This window comes from Vulpes lagopus, chromosome 11 (assembly GCF_018345385.1).
Source record: "Vulpes lagopus strain Blue_001 chromosome 11, ASM1834538v1, whole genome shotgun sequence".
NCBI lineage: Eukaryota > Metazoa > Chordata > Mammalia > Carnivora > Canidae > Vulpes > Vulpes lagopus.
Genome location: NC_054834.1, coordinates 36,556,112 through 36,570,267, shown reverse-complemented (window position 1 = coordinate 36,570,267; position 14,156 = coordinate 36,556,112). Strand labels below are relative to the sequence as shown.

At 37.1% G+C, this 14,156-nt stretch overlaps 1 protein-coding gene across 1 annotated transcript in view; it reads right to left on the bottom strand.

The window, feature by feature from the left end:
* GPATCH2 (G-patch domain containing 2) overlaps positions 1 to 14,156 on the bottom strand; it is a 168,294-nt gene that overhangs the window by 39,068 nt on the left and 115,070 nt on the right. The window contains exons 7-8 of the mRNA XM_041774135.1: positions 10,175 to 10,214; positions 3,357 to 3,427 (exon numbers count right to left, since the gene is read on the bottom strand). Of these exons, the coding sequence (XP_041630069.1) occupies positions 3,357 to 3,427; positions 10,175 to 10,214 (111 nt within the window). The remainder of the gene's footprint in view (positions 1 to 3,356; positions 3,428 to 10,174; positions 10,215 to 14,156) is intronic.

Below are 14,156 nucleotides of genomic sequence, written 5' to 3'. Positions count from 1 at the left end.
TGTACTTTGTCATAAGTCTTACAGAATGATATAACATTCTAAACTAGGTACAAGAAAAAATGATAAAAAAATAAAATTGAAAAATGCTTAGAAAACACACACGTGGGACTAACAATACCATACCTGAAATAACATACTTGATTCAGAATTTGAGCTCCTCCATTTTAAATGCTTTATAGGAATTTATAGGCACTAATTCATCTACATCTGACAACAGTGTTATGAAGTAGGTATGGCCATTTTCCCTATTTCATAGATAAGTAAACTGAGGGACAGAGAAGTTAAGTATTTTGCCCAAGATCACCCAGCTCTAAGTGGTGAAATGGGGAGTAGAGTCAGGCATTCTAACTGAAGAAACCCCCACAAGGACTCAATCAGAGCACTTTACTGACCCAGAAGCAATTTTGAGTGCATTCTACAAATACTTTATGTAATGAATACTTCTTGCCCATGTATCAGGTGTTGTTTTTGGTACTGGGGATATACCAGTGAGTAAAGCAAAGACCCTCCTCTCATGAAGCTTAAAGGGAGGGGGTAAGAGGGCCAATCAGGAAGACAGATCAAGTAGAGTCTGATGGTTTGGGTGGAGAGTGAGCACTTTTTTACATTGAGCAGAGACTTGAAGGAAATGGGGAGCAAGCCATAAAGATAGTTGCAGGCAGAGGGAACAGCCCGTGCAAAGGCCCTGAGATGTGAGTGGGGTCAGTGTGCTGGGGGAATAGGACAGAGGCCACTGTGCCGGAGTGGGTGAATGAGAAAGTGGGAGAAGATATCAAGGAGGAAGCAAAAAGGTCTGGGCCAGATCACAGATGGCCTTGCAGGCCAACATAAAGACTTTGGCTTTTACTTGTAATGATATGGAAATCCAAGGAGGATTTTATTTAAAAAAATTTAAGAAGATCTTTATTGAGGTGTAGCTGACATAAGCAAAATGCACAGTTAAATGCACAGTTAATTTGATAAGTTTTGACATATATACATGTGAAACCATCATCACACTCAAGATAATGAAGATAGCAATTACCCCAATAGTTTCTTTATGTCCCTTGGGAACCCCTGCCTCCAGCTCTTCCCTGGCCCTCATCCTATGGCTACACAACTCTTCTGCTTCCTGCCAATTTAACCTGCTATTGTTGTCCACTCTTTTAGATTGTCTTTTGAAAAGTCCTATGAATCACAATTATCACTTCATATAAACAATGGTTGTTGATATTTACCCAGATCTTAATCAGTTTATTTGCTCTGCATTGATTCTTGAATCTCAGATTTTTCTTGGGAGATCAGTTTTTGGAAACCCATCCTTTAAATATTGTTCTAATCAACATTTGTTGATAGTAAATGTTCTTAGTTTTTGAAAATCTGAAAATGTGTTTAGTTCACCTTCATACAGGAAAGATATTTTTCTAGATGCCCAGTTCTAGGTTGTCAATGTATGTTCACCTAGAAATCTGGAGATGAGTCTACTGTGTTCTGGTTTCCTTGTTGCCATGGAGAAATTTGATATATAGCTATCATGCCTTTGCAGACAGTTTGTCCTTTCTTTCTGTATTCTTTTGAGATCTTCTCTTGTTTTTGGTGTACTACACTATACTACTAGGTGTGGATTTCTTTTTATTTATTCTACTTAGTATTCACTGTGCTTTCTGTATGTGTATCTATGAATTTATAACTTTAATCAGCTTTGGGAATGTGTAACCAACACTCATTAAATATATTTTTTTTTTAGCCCTTCTATATCCCTTATCAAAGACTCTGATTAAATATATCTTAGACATTTTTCCATCTCCTTGTATTTTTATGCTATATTCTGGTCTACTTTTTTGATATATCTTCATTTCATGAATTATCTCTTAACAATCATATTTCTCATTTTATTTATTTTCTAAAGATTTTATTTATTTATTCATGAGAAAGACAGAGAGAGAGAGAAAGAGAGAGAGAGAGAGATGCAGAGACACAAGCAGAGGGAAAAGCAGGCTCCATGCAGAAAGCCCGATGTGGGACTCAATCCCGGGTCTCCAGGATCACGCCCTGGGCCGAAGGCAGGTGCCAAACCACTGGGCCACCGGGGCTGCCCATATTTCTCATTTTAAACAATTATATGATTTTTATTCAATTTTGCCTGATTAATTCCAATAGCAATCTGTTGCTTGTTCATTTTATTTCTATAAATATTTCCTCCATAATTATTTTCAAATATTTTATTTTTATTTTATTCATGAAAGAGAGAGAGAGATAGAGAGAGGCAGAAGCAGAGGGAGAAGCAGGCTCCCTGTGGAACACAGAGCCCAACATGGGACTTGATCCCAGGACCCTGGGATCATGACCTGAGCCAAAGGCAGACACTTAACCGACTGAGCCACCCAGGTGCCCTTCATCCATATTTATAATCTGTACACATTTTGTACAGATGATTGCTCTAATTTTAGAAGCTGCCATTCTTAGGAGTAAATATATTGGTTTTATGTTGACTATCATTGAGGGTCGACTTATATGTGTGACAGCTTTTTATTGTCTAAACTAGGCTGCATAGATAGGATTTACATTAGGTTCTTCAGCTATCGAGTGGATTCTCAGTTGAGGTTAAGTTGTCCAACATTGTACCTTAAAGCAATACTGCTTGCTTGGGAAGGTTAAACACAGCGACTGGTACAGTAGCAATGGGAAGCAATGGGATGCAGTGGTCTGAGGGTCTGAGGTCAGTTGTCTTGTTAAAAATTGAGTAAGTATAAATCTCAGGGTGGTCATTCTGATCAATATTGTGATGGCCATTTTCATCTAAATAAAAGTCAAGTCTTCAGAAACACCACATGCAACATTTGAAAATATATGTCTAAAACAACTAAGGCAAATTCTTTCTGTTAAAGGAAAAAAAATAACATTTCTGGCAATATAAAATGAGTAAGAACCTAGAAGCGCGTCTTAAGAAGAGTATATTTTCTAAAGATTAATTTCTATCTTATTAGAATAAATATACATGTTGCTCTCTCATAAGGTCTAAGTACCATCTAAGTTTGGGGAAGAAAGATTAATTCTACTTTTTTAAATTAAAAGCTAAAATGATTATTCTAAATCTTGATCTAGTATTCATTTGTTATGAGAAACAGAAATTTTCTTTTTAAAATTCATTCTTTATTTTTCACCAGCTTCTTCAAAATGGAAATAAAATGGTATTTCTCATTACTAGTAATCCTGAAACAGATTCTAATAAACGATGTGTAAAATATTTCAAACTGGCTCTTCAGAAGGCAACTTCAAAGGCAACTCAACTCTAACTCATCCATTCATACTGGTGTGGGGGAAAGAAAAGGCAATGACTTAATGAGCAGAATTAAAAGTGGTTTTGAATTGCTTACCTGCTGGCTGTTTTCACAGAACAGTTTTTCTTGTGTCCTCTTTCAGCTCGGTTATCTCTCAGAAGCTGATGCTATACAAAGTGTTAAGACAAAGTTGTAGAAACAAAAATATTTTCATTACATTATTTTGTAAGTAGAAGAGTGTGTTCTTCTCACTCAAAGGGACACCATTTGTGCACTTCTGTTCACTTTTTTTCCCCCTACTGGTTTGTCTCAAAACAAAGACCACTACTCTTGCTGGAGATGCCACTGCTACTAAAACTGTTTTTAAGCGTTGGCAATCCAGCGCTGTCCTGACAGTGAAACTGCTCTTATAGTCACTTAAAATACAGCCCAGAGCTGGAAGGTGTAGAACTCACTTATGATCCTAGTTCTCTGGAGTAGTCTTGGGTAAGTAATATAACCTCTCTTGTCAATGGCCTCTACCATTGCATTCAGCTGTGAATTTTCTGAGACTGTCATTTATGCTGACATAAAAGATCTAATATTTTCTCTGTATCTTCTGGCCTAACATGGTAAGGGAACACACTTAAAACATTCGTTTTCAATGAAATTATTGGCTTGGAAATATATAATTAGAAAGTATGTATATATATTTGATCACTTCCTCAAAATGCCTCACCATCCACTTGCTTTCACACTTGCTTTACCCTAACTAATTGGAAAGAAAAAAACCCCGAGTAGTCAATACTCTAAACTATGTGTTCGCTCAAACTGTAGCTTATCTTATTTATGCAGAAATATAATTATACACAAGACTGGGCCAAAAAGAAGTTGCACAGTTTTTAGAAATTAACTTTAAAAAAAATAGAAATCTTAAAAGTAATAATGCAGGATAGATGTAGGTTCTAACCCCAGCTGTGCCAGGAACTGACAAGTTACTAGGTTTTTTTTTTTTTTTTAAGATTTTACTCATTTATTCATGAAAGACACGGGGGGGGGGGGGGGGCAGAGACACAGGCAGAGGGAGAAGCAGGCTCCATGCAGGGAGCCTGATGTGGGACTTGATCCCGGGTCTCCAGGATCACACCCTGGGCTGAAGGCAGCTCTAAACCGCTGCACCACCGGGGCTGCCCAAGTTACTAGGTTTTAATAACAGATTTGCCATTCACAAACTGGATAGTCTTAGGCAAAGTATTTAACCCACATGTCCATCTGTAAAATGGAGATAATATTATCCACTGGTAGGGTTGTTGTGAGTGTTAAACAAGATAAATCATAGAAAATGCTTAGCACTAACACCAAAACATAAGGAGTGGAGAGCAAAATGGTTCAAATACTACAATTATGATAATAGTTAATGAACCTGGTTGTCAGTGGGTATTGTCTTACCAGTAACAATACCTTTTGATAAAAAACTGCTTTAAAGTATTTAATGACATTATTTGGAATCAATTATTAGTGTCATTTGGTCATCTTTGAGGGAGAATAGAACTTAATTAGATCATCAAGGATGTGGTTAGGTCCTGTATTTTTCCAGGACTGTCTTAATTAAGTAAGTGTACCTTAATTTCTCCTGCATAGCTACTTCGTTCTTTCCCCACTACTACAATCCATCCTGGTCGACACCATCATTTGCTCTTACTTGCAATGGCCTCCCTGCCTCCAGACTCACTCCTACCCAGTCTATTCTCCACACTGCCGCCAGTAATTCTAAAATTAGATCTGGTTCCATTACTCTCTGCAGAGAAACCCTCAAATCTTGTACAAGGCTTTCATGGCCCTTCATAATTTGATTACATTTCTAAACTCTTAATTTATTATGCTTCCTCCTATCCCCAACCTAACTAACTTTCCTACTTCCTCTTCTTCTTTTTCAAAAACTTTAATCCCAGTAAAGTTAACATGCAAGCTATATTAGTTTCAGGTGTATAAAATAGTGATTAGGCAATTCTATACATTACTTAGTGCTCATCGTGATAATTCCACTGTTATTCCTCTGCGCCTATTTCACCATCCTTACACCCACCCCTCCCTCTGGTAATGGTCACTAATGCCCTTCTTTCTAAATTACATATCCCCACCATATTGAACTTTTTAGTTTGGGGTGTGTACCACATTCTTGCTCACCTTTGGCCCTTTGCTTCAATTATTCATTCTACTTGCTCCAAGGTCCAGCACAATGTCTGATACAGTTTTAGTGCTCAATAACTATTTGTTGAATGAATGAATGATTGAATAAATGTGATAAAGAAATAGGGAGTGAGATTTAGTATCTGATAGGTAGCTGAAGCTCTATCTCATTATTACTACATATAGAAAATGGCAACCATTTATCTTAAGTCCATTAATCTGAAAGTGTTTCAATTTAGAAACACTTCGTACCATGAAAACGAAATTGTTTCTGAAAATAAAAATAATTAATTACTTTGGCATTTCTAAGTCTAGTGCCTTTTAAAAAAATATATACAAACCAACATTTGTGACACAGATAGCCAGAGGTGAGATGATAAAATCTCTACGTCCACCTGAAATTAATAGTAGTGGTTAACTAACTTTTCTAATTTTAAGATAAAAGACAGATACGTGAACGCTGTTTCTGCAGTTTGTTAAGACAGTTACAGCAAAGAACTCAAAATCCCAAACACAACTTTATGAGATAAGAATTCTATAGTTTAGTTTTGAAAATGCAACTATAATTACCAAAATAAATATTAGGCTCTACCTACTTAGAGATCTGAATAGTTCTCAGAGAGGCCACCATTTGGATCAACTTAAATGAGACAGCAGCTTCTCTGAACTTTGTTAGAGCTCCTTCTATGAGATTCATATGAGAATTTCTTCTCTTCCTCAAATTTACAGTTTTGATGGACTTTATGTATAAAAGGAGACAAATACCTGAATGATGAAATGCAATGCTTTTATATTAAAAAGCCATCATAAATTTTCTCACTTTATCAATAAAAGTATAAATCTAGGTGCACCTTTGCAAATCAAAAATCAAACCCAGATTAAAAAGAATACAAACTCAGATCTAAGGTCATGAATCCAGTACGTTAACATGGGAGGCTAGGCCTTGTAAGGGGCAAAGATGAAAAAAAATTAATCCAGAATGTTATTAGAATAGAAAACATATATTTGTATTTGAAAGATTCTCAACACATTTCTGCTATGGCCCAAAGGACAATAAAAAGGACGGCAGGGTTGGGGTGGGGTAGGGGGCCGAATCAGGTCATGAGTTCATGGTCAAAGACACAAGGGTTCTTGAGCTCTGCTCTAAGAAGCAAGAGTAGCTTATCAGGTTTTGAGAAATTCCTCACTCTTCTTACTGATAATTCGTCTCATTCCTTGGCCTACTATCCGTGTCACAAGTGAGGTCAACTTTCAGGATTCTGACTCAACCATGTCAATTCTGATTAATAACAGAACTTCTGAATATGGTGCGAAGTGCTTCTTACCTTCCAACTTTCAGATTGCTGGACTTAGGCCAGATGGAGACACAATTCCCTGATTAGTGACCTGCAGATGTATATTAAAAAATGACTCACATAAGAATTACATTAAACTTCATAAACACAAAACCTAGCGCAATGTGAGGTTTACAAATGGTTCACAATTTTTAAATCTACGGAGTTAAATCAGGAAGAGAAGTGTTCCTTGTGGATAATGGTTCTTACTATTGAAAAGGGAGCTGGGAATTTCTACAGCTCTTCATAATATTTTTACAAGATTAGTAAATGTTTCGAATCCATAACACAAGGGAAGAAGCCAAGAGAAGAATTCTTCCACAGTAATCCTGTCTTTACCACCTGATATTCAGAGGTGTTCACTTAGGACTGTTTCTGTCAGTGGCCACTTCTCAGAAATTTCTCAAATGCCTACAAAAGAGTTTCAGGTCTCCTCACACATGGGCTCTCATTGTCCTCACCCTGAAAGGAAAACTCAGTACTATCTAAACTGTGATCTATGACACCTTAAGATACTTATAAATTTGGTCAAAATGTCAAACCATTTGATGTTCAAAGAGGAAAAATTAGAATTCAGTAAGACCAGAAAAAAAAAAAAATCTTCGTATAGCTTTCTTCTTCCTTCCACTTCTGAACTGGCTTTATTTCTCTTTTGAGGCCTTTGTAACTGCCCTCTCTGTGGTTTTCTCAAACATTTCATAACCTACTATCATTATTGCCTTCCTGCCCCAGATGACAACCACCACCATGTGGTTTTCCTAAATACTTTCTTCTGTAAAGCTAGAGAGTACCTTATGGATAGAGGCTGATGGATAACAATTATTTACTGAATATGTAGTACAAGAGTGAGAAATACCCCTGGTGTCCGTGGATATGGGATTTAGCACTAAAGAACAGAAAGAGGAACTCTAAGACAGGGGAGGTAGAAAGGCATGGGCTTTCCAAGAAAAAAAGTGGGGTTAAGGTCACCGTTTCTTTATGTTGCTAGGTGGGTATGGGAAAAATGAAAGGTGATCATGCATGCTAACAGTCATTCATTCAACAACATAGTGAAGGATTTTACACTTCTTCACCATTTTGCATTTCATCACTTGCACTGAGATCTATTCAGCAAGGTTTACTGTGCTAGAGTTAGATTTGAGTGGAATTAAATTTTTCTCCCTCAAAATATAAGTGGTCTGTATGTGTGGTTTGAACATGTACACAGAGGAACAGACATTCCTCAGTATTCGTTCCATATTTACAAATTTGCCTATCTGTTAAAATTTATTTGTAATGCCAGGATCAATACTTCTGACACTTTTGCAGTCCTTCATCGACATGTGCAGGGTGGTAAAAATTTGGGTCTGCTGTTTCACAAGTTCTCAGCTGAGGCCTGGGAAGTCCATGCTTTGCTTGTTTTGGCTCTCATGGTGTAAACAAGTATCCTTTTTTTTTTTTTTTTTTTTTTTTTTTTGCAGGCTGTATAGTGCTGCGTTTTTCCCATTTTTGTGTTCTTGTTTTTGATTCTTATCATTTAAAATGGTCCCCAAGTAATAGCCTGAAGTGCTGTCAAGTGTTCCTAAGTGCAAGGCTGTCAGGGACCTTCCAGCGGAAATATGGGCATTAAGTAAGCTTCCTTCAGGAATTAAGAATCAGTAATATATATTAAGGTATCATTAAACATAAACATACATCAAACAAGAATATGTATTGAATGATCAGTAAATGAAAACGCGGTGACCTCTCAAGAACCTAACTTTATATTTCCTGAGGAGCAGTGTCTCAGCATTTGCTACTTTACTGTTCACATGGACTTTAGAGAAAGAACATAGCTACTGCCCACAACAAGAATCAACTGTACTCATCAATTAATGATCTACATTTGAGACAGAAATCTGGAATCATGTGTCAAAGTTTAAATAACAGCCAATTCAAAAATTGGTCAAAATGATCTTAAAAATTAAAAAACAAAAAAGAATTGGTCAACTTTCTTCTCTATATGATACTAGCATTAGTTGATTTTTAACTGCAGGAAGACAGCTTGGCTGGAAGCATCCAGTTATACTGTGATCTAAAACACAACTTTATAACATAACATTACTTTAGTATTTCTAAAGGGTAGAAATAGAGCTTTAAAAAATAGTATTTTGGGATAATCTATATCCTGATATGACATTACCCAGAAGCAGGATCTTCTTGTAAGCGTTACACATAGACATGAACCTTTTGGGAAAGCAGAAAGTCTGATTCTTACATTCTGAATAATAAGATAAACATACCACAGATGAAACTTAGTCTGGTTACTTTCCAAATCTTTAGAAATAGTGGTCCATATTACATTATTAATGTATGAGGTATCTTTAAAGATAATCACTCTTATGGAAAAGGGTAAGTTTGCAAAATACCATTAAAACTGAATGTACATGATATTTTTCTTTGCCTAGGCTCATGAGTGTTAAGAAATTACTATAGTTTATAATGAAGTGTTTAGCACCTTCCTTTTATAAGTAAAAGGAATGATGGTATATACAACCAACTGTGGCTCGGCTTAAGAAATAAAATATCATGAATATATTAATGTTACCAATTACCAAGTACAACCCCTTTTTTCCCTACCTACCTATCTACCTGCCCTTCTCAGAAAATGATCCCTGTGGATGTGAGCTTTCATTTTCATGTATTTAAAGGTATTTCTGACATATTGTATTTTTGACCCACTTAAAAAATGACTTTTATAGTTCATAATGAAAAAAATCAACAAGGATGCCAAGTCTAAAATGCATATGCTTTAAATCTATCAAAAGTTTAAGCCCTAAATTACCATAGCATGGTGCAGACAGACAACTAATACATTCAAAGGAAAAAGAAAGAAAGAACTTTTTTTATATGTCAAGTTCACTGAAATGAATGTCCAGTTCTTGTTAAGGCGACTAACCATCATGCTGCCATGTATACTATACTGAGCAATAAAAAAAAGAAAAAAAAAAACAACAAACCAAAAACCTCATGGAAAAATATAACATAAACTTGTAAGAAACTACTACCATCTTCTAAACTTAAAAAAATAACAATATTCTCTTGCTGGCTGATCTTCATGTCTAATACAAATGCATTTTTTTTCAGCATATGTACCATCTTGATACTTTAACTTTGTGAAAAACAAAGGTAAATGATGAAGTCCCATGAACAAGTGAATCCCAGAGTCTTTCCGTGGCAGAAAGTGACTGAGGAGGGTGGTGGTAAGGGAGCATTCTGACGGTCACCGAGGATGATTCGTTTCATCAGTGTGTGAAGTACTGGAAAATCTTCTTTTTAAATAAGCTGGGATTTATATCTTTTCACATAAAGCTAATCTTCTACCTTGAAGGAAGATAGTTAAATATTTGAAAGAGACTAAGCAACTTCCTTTTGGATTAGAATGTTCCTTACCTGGCCATGCTCTGTCCTAGCACCAGGGCTAAACCAATGGCTGCAGAGGAAAGAGAAAACGAGTTAGCATGAGCCTAACGAAAAGCACACGCTTTCACACTATCTGCCTGCATGTGCTTTAAGAAATGTACTTGCCACCAGCAACACAGCCTTAAATATGCCTTATTTTAATGGATATTTCATGTAATTCTAGACTTACACCAATTTTGACAGAATTGTAAGAGTGCTCATAACCCAGTAATTTTCAATTTAATAAGCAAACTCAGTTAGAATTACATTTCCATTTAATTATGTTAACACAAACTGCTGGGACTGTATTCATTTTATGAATCAATTCTGGTTACAAAATCTTCAAATGCTATCATTTACCACAACTTAATTATAGCATCGTTACAACAAATTATGACCTTTGGATTGCTGGAGTTTTAAAAAACATTAAAAATACCAGAATAGTATATCCTTTGGCTATGCCCTCCAGAATAATCACACAAAGCCCCTGATGTGAATTCTGGAGCATCAGCTGATGGTACCTTGCTTGAACCTGTTCCTTTCATTATGATGACAACTTGGGGTCTGGCTGACGACAAGTTTGACAATGTTCAAAATATACGAGTTGCTGCCCAGTTGACACGTTCCCTTGCCCTGCATGGCCCACCCACGTTGCTTTGGCTGCTCCTTGGATCCCCAGTAGGGACCTATCTGCAGATACCTTTTCAATGGGAGTTGTGATTAGCTGTGTGCCCAGCCCTTTGGCAGTCTTCTGGACCCAAACTACTCATAAACATCAAGGAATATGAACTCGAGAGAAACACTGTGGCGAATAAAGCACTAAAAGCCTACAGAGAACGATACCACTATTATTATTAATGCTATTTGTTTCGTCAAGAACAATAATATTGAGTACTTCTATTTACCAAGCACTCTTTTGACACATGACATGTATGATTTTCTATTCTCATGAAAACCTTACAAGGCTATTCTCGTGTTCAGGTGCAGAAATGAGGTGTAGACGTTAGGCTATTTGCCTGCGGTATGCATTCACCATATTATACTGCAGAAGGACAAGACACTTACATTAAAAGGGCAGATTTCCTAAGACTTCTATGTAATCTCTAGCCTCTGTGTTCTAACACCTGGGAATAAACAGGCTCTACATTAATAGGATTTATCTATGCTCTTACTGGAACACTTTTCAAGCTTATAGACAGTGATGCTCCTTGGCAGGTCACATTCTACCTTGATGTGGAATAGACACTTTTGGTATCTGTTAATGACATCTGGATTAATTACCAACTAGAAACAAATTATTTGCTGCAGTTACCTCGATAATTTGACTACTATATTTCCCCCCTGCAATGGATTGTGCCTTTATGTGACCAATGTATGATGTACTAAATCCTGATGTGTAAGTGATCCATTCAGAGTTCAAGACAGAACAAAAGATTTAATAGAACAACAACAAAAAAATCATTGATATGTTTTCAGATTACACATTAAAATTAACTTTTGAGAAACAACCACTCTGTATTTTAGTGTAGTATCAGAGAATATCCATAATCATCTGAAATGGAAAGGCTATCAAAGAACTTCTTCCTTTTCCAACTACTTATCTGTGTGAGGCTGGATTCTCTTCATATGCTTCAACCAAAATAGCATCTCATCCCAGGTTGAAAGCGAAAGCAGCAATGAATCTAAGCTGTCATCTATTAGGCCAGACATTAAAGTGATTTGTGCAAACAATGGCACATTCTCACTAATTTTTTGGGCTAAAAAGATCAGTAATTTTCATTAAAATATGCTATTTATATTAACATGTCATGGGCTTACTACATATATATATGCATATATATATATAATTTCTTTTTTAGAGAGAGAGACAGGGTGTGCATGTGCACACATGCATGTGTACGTGGGAGTGGGGGTAGGGAAGGGCAGATGGACAGGGAGGGAGAGAATCTTAACCAGGCTCCATGCTCAGAGTGAGGCCCAATGTGGGGCTCAATTTCATGACCCTGAGATCATGACCTGAGTTGAGATCCAAAGTTGGACACTTAACTGACTGAGCCACACAGGTGCCCTTGGGCTTATTATATTTTTGAAATAAATACATAAAAACCTCAAATATTCTTTTTGTTACAAACTAAGTCTTCATCTAGCTAGTGCACTAGCCCAGTAAACGGCAGCACCAATCTTCCAGTGGACAACTAAATTCAGCTTGGACACCTTTTTCTTTTCTTTTCTTTTTTTTTTTTTTTAGTTATTTATGATAGTCAGAGAGAGAGAGAGAGAGAGAGAGAGAGAGAGAGAGAGAGGCAGAGACACAGGCAGAGGGAGAAGCAGGCTCCATGCACCGGGAGCCCGACGTGGGACTGGATCCCGGGTCTCCAGGATCGCGCCCCGGGCCAAAGGCAGGCGCCAAACCGCTGCACCACCTAGGGATCCCTTGGACACCTTTTTCTTTCATATTCAAATCATCAGCAAGTTACAACCTTTCCTGTACCTACTAGCTTTAATCCATTTATCATACTGCAGAGCTAGAGTGATGCTTCAAAGTTAAATTTTTGAGTATTTCATTATTCACACCCTTGCCTCAAGCAAACAAAAAATAAACAAAAACAAACTGAAGTCTGAAGTGGCTTTCCACAGCTTTTAGGAGAAAAAAAAAAATCCCTAAATGGCCCACCAGGCAGTCCTTGCCTACTTTGCTCCTATCTCACTGAATACTCCTTCCTTCTCTGCTTGAGATTCTCTCCCTTTCCCTCTGCCCCTTCCACTCATGCTCTCTCTTTCTGTCAAATAAATAAATAAATAAATAAATCTTTATTAAAAAAAAGTTCTCTTTTAGAGTACTTTTAGCTCACTGTATAATAATGCATTTGTGTGTATGTAAGTACACATTTATGTGCGTGCTTACTGATGAATGTCATTTTCCCCAGTAGGCTGTGCCATGAGAACAGTGATGCTATCTGTCTTGTTCATTATAGTAGATCTAGCACCTAGCACACAGTAGGACCTCACAGATATTTTCTGAATGGATGGATAAATGGATGACTTGAGATATATGGCAGAGGTTTAACAACTGGAGGCACCATATTATCCTATGAAATGAGAAGAATAACAGCACTGGCTTAGGTGGTCTTTAAGATTCTTTTGGGTTCTCATGTTCTGTGGACCAGATGACCAGGATGTAAAGATACTTCTTCTACAAAACAAAAAGTCAATTCTAAAACCATGCTCAAATTATGCTCAAGAGAGCTTTCACTTCATGTACTAAACTGCAAATGTAAACCCTGGAAGTAAAGCCTGGTGTGGATTCTAAATCATGGGTTTTAGAATCAGAAAGATCTAAGTTTGAATGCAGGCTCTGGCACTTACTAGTTAGGTGAACTGAGACGAATTACTTTTATTTTCTGAATGCTGGTGCAATACTGCGATTTATAGGAAAAATATGTATTTGGTTATTCAGATGATCAAAATGTATCTCATCCTCTTCCATGGTTCCTGGTTCTCGGCTCCCAAGACCCTTGGAATTTCCTAACTGTTGAGAGTCACAAATTGTTATGTTATGTTATTGTTTGTTATGTTAATGAAGTGGCTTTTGGACACTACTTAAGGATGTGAGCTAGTTGCCAGGGGCACCAACTTTGTGATTAGGGGGTTGGATTTTTCAGTCCTAATCTTTGACAGCTATGGAGGGTAGAGGGCTGGAGGCTGAATCAATCCCCAGCGCCAATGATTTAATCAATCAGGCCTTTGTCATACAGCCTCCATAAAAATCCCAAACGGCAAAGTTCAAAAAGTTTCCAGATAGGGGAACAGATGAAGATGTGGGGACAGTGGCGTACCTGGAGAGGACTTGAAAGCCCACAACCCCTTCTCCCATACCTGGTCTTATGCATCTCTTCCACCTGGCTGTTCCTGAGGTATATTCTTTTATAATAAACTGGTAACCTGGTAAGTAAAACATTTCTCTGAATTCTGT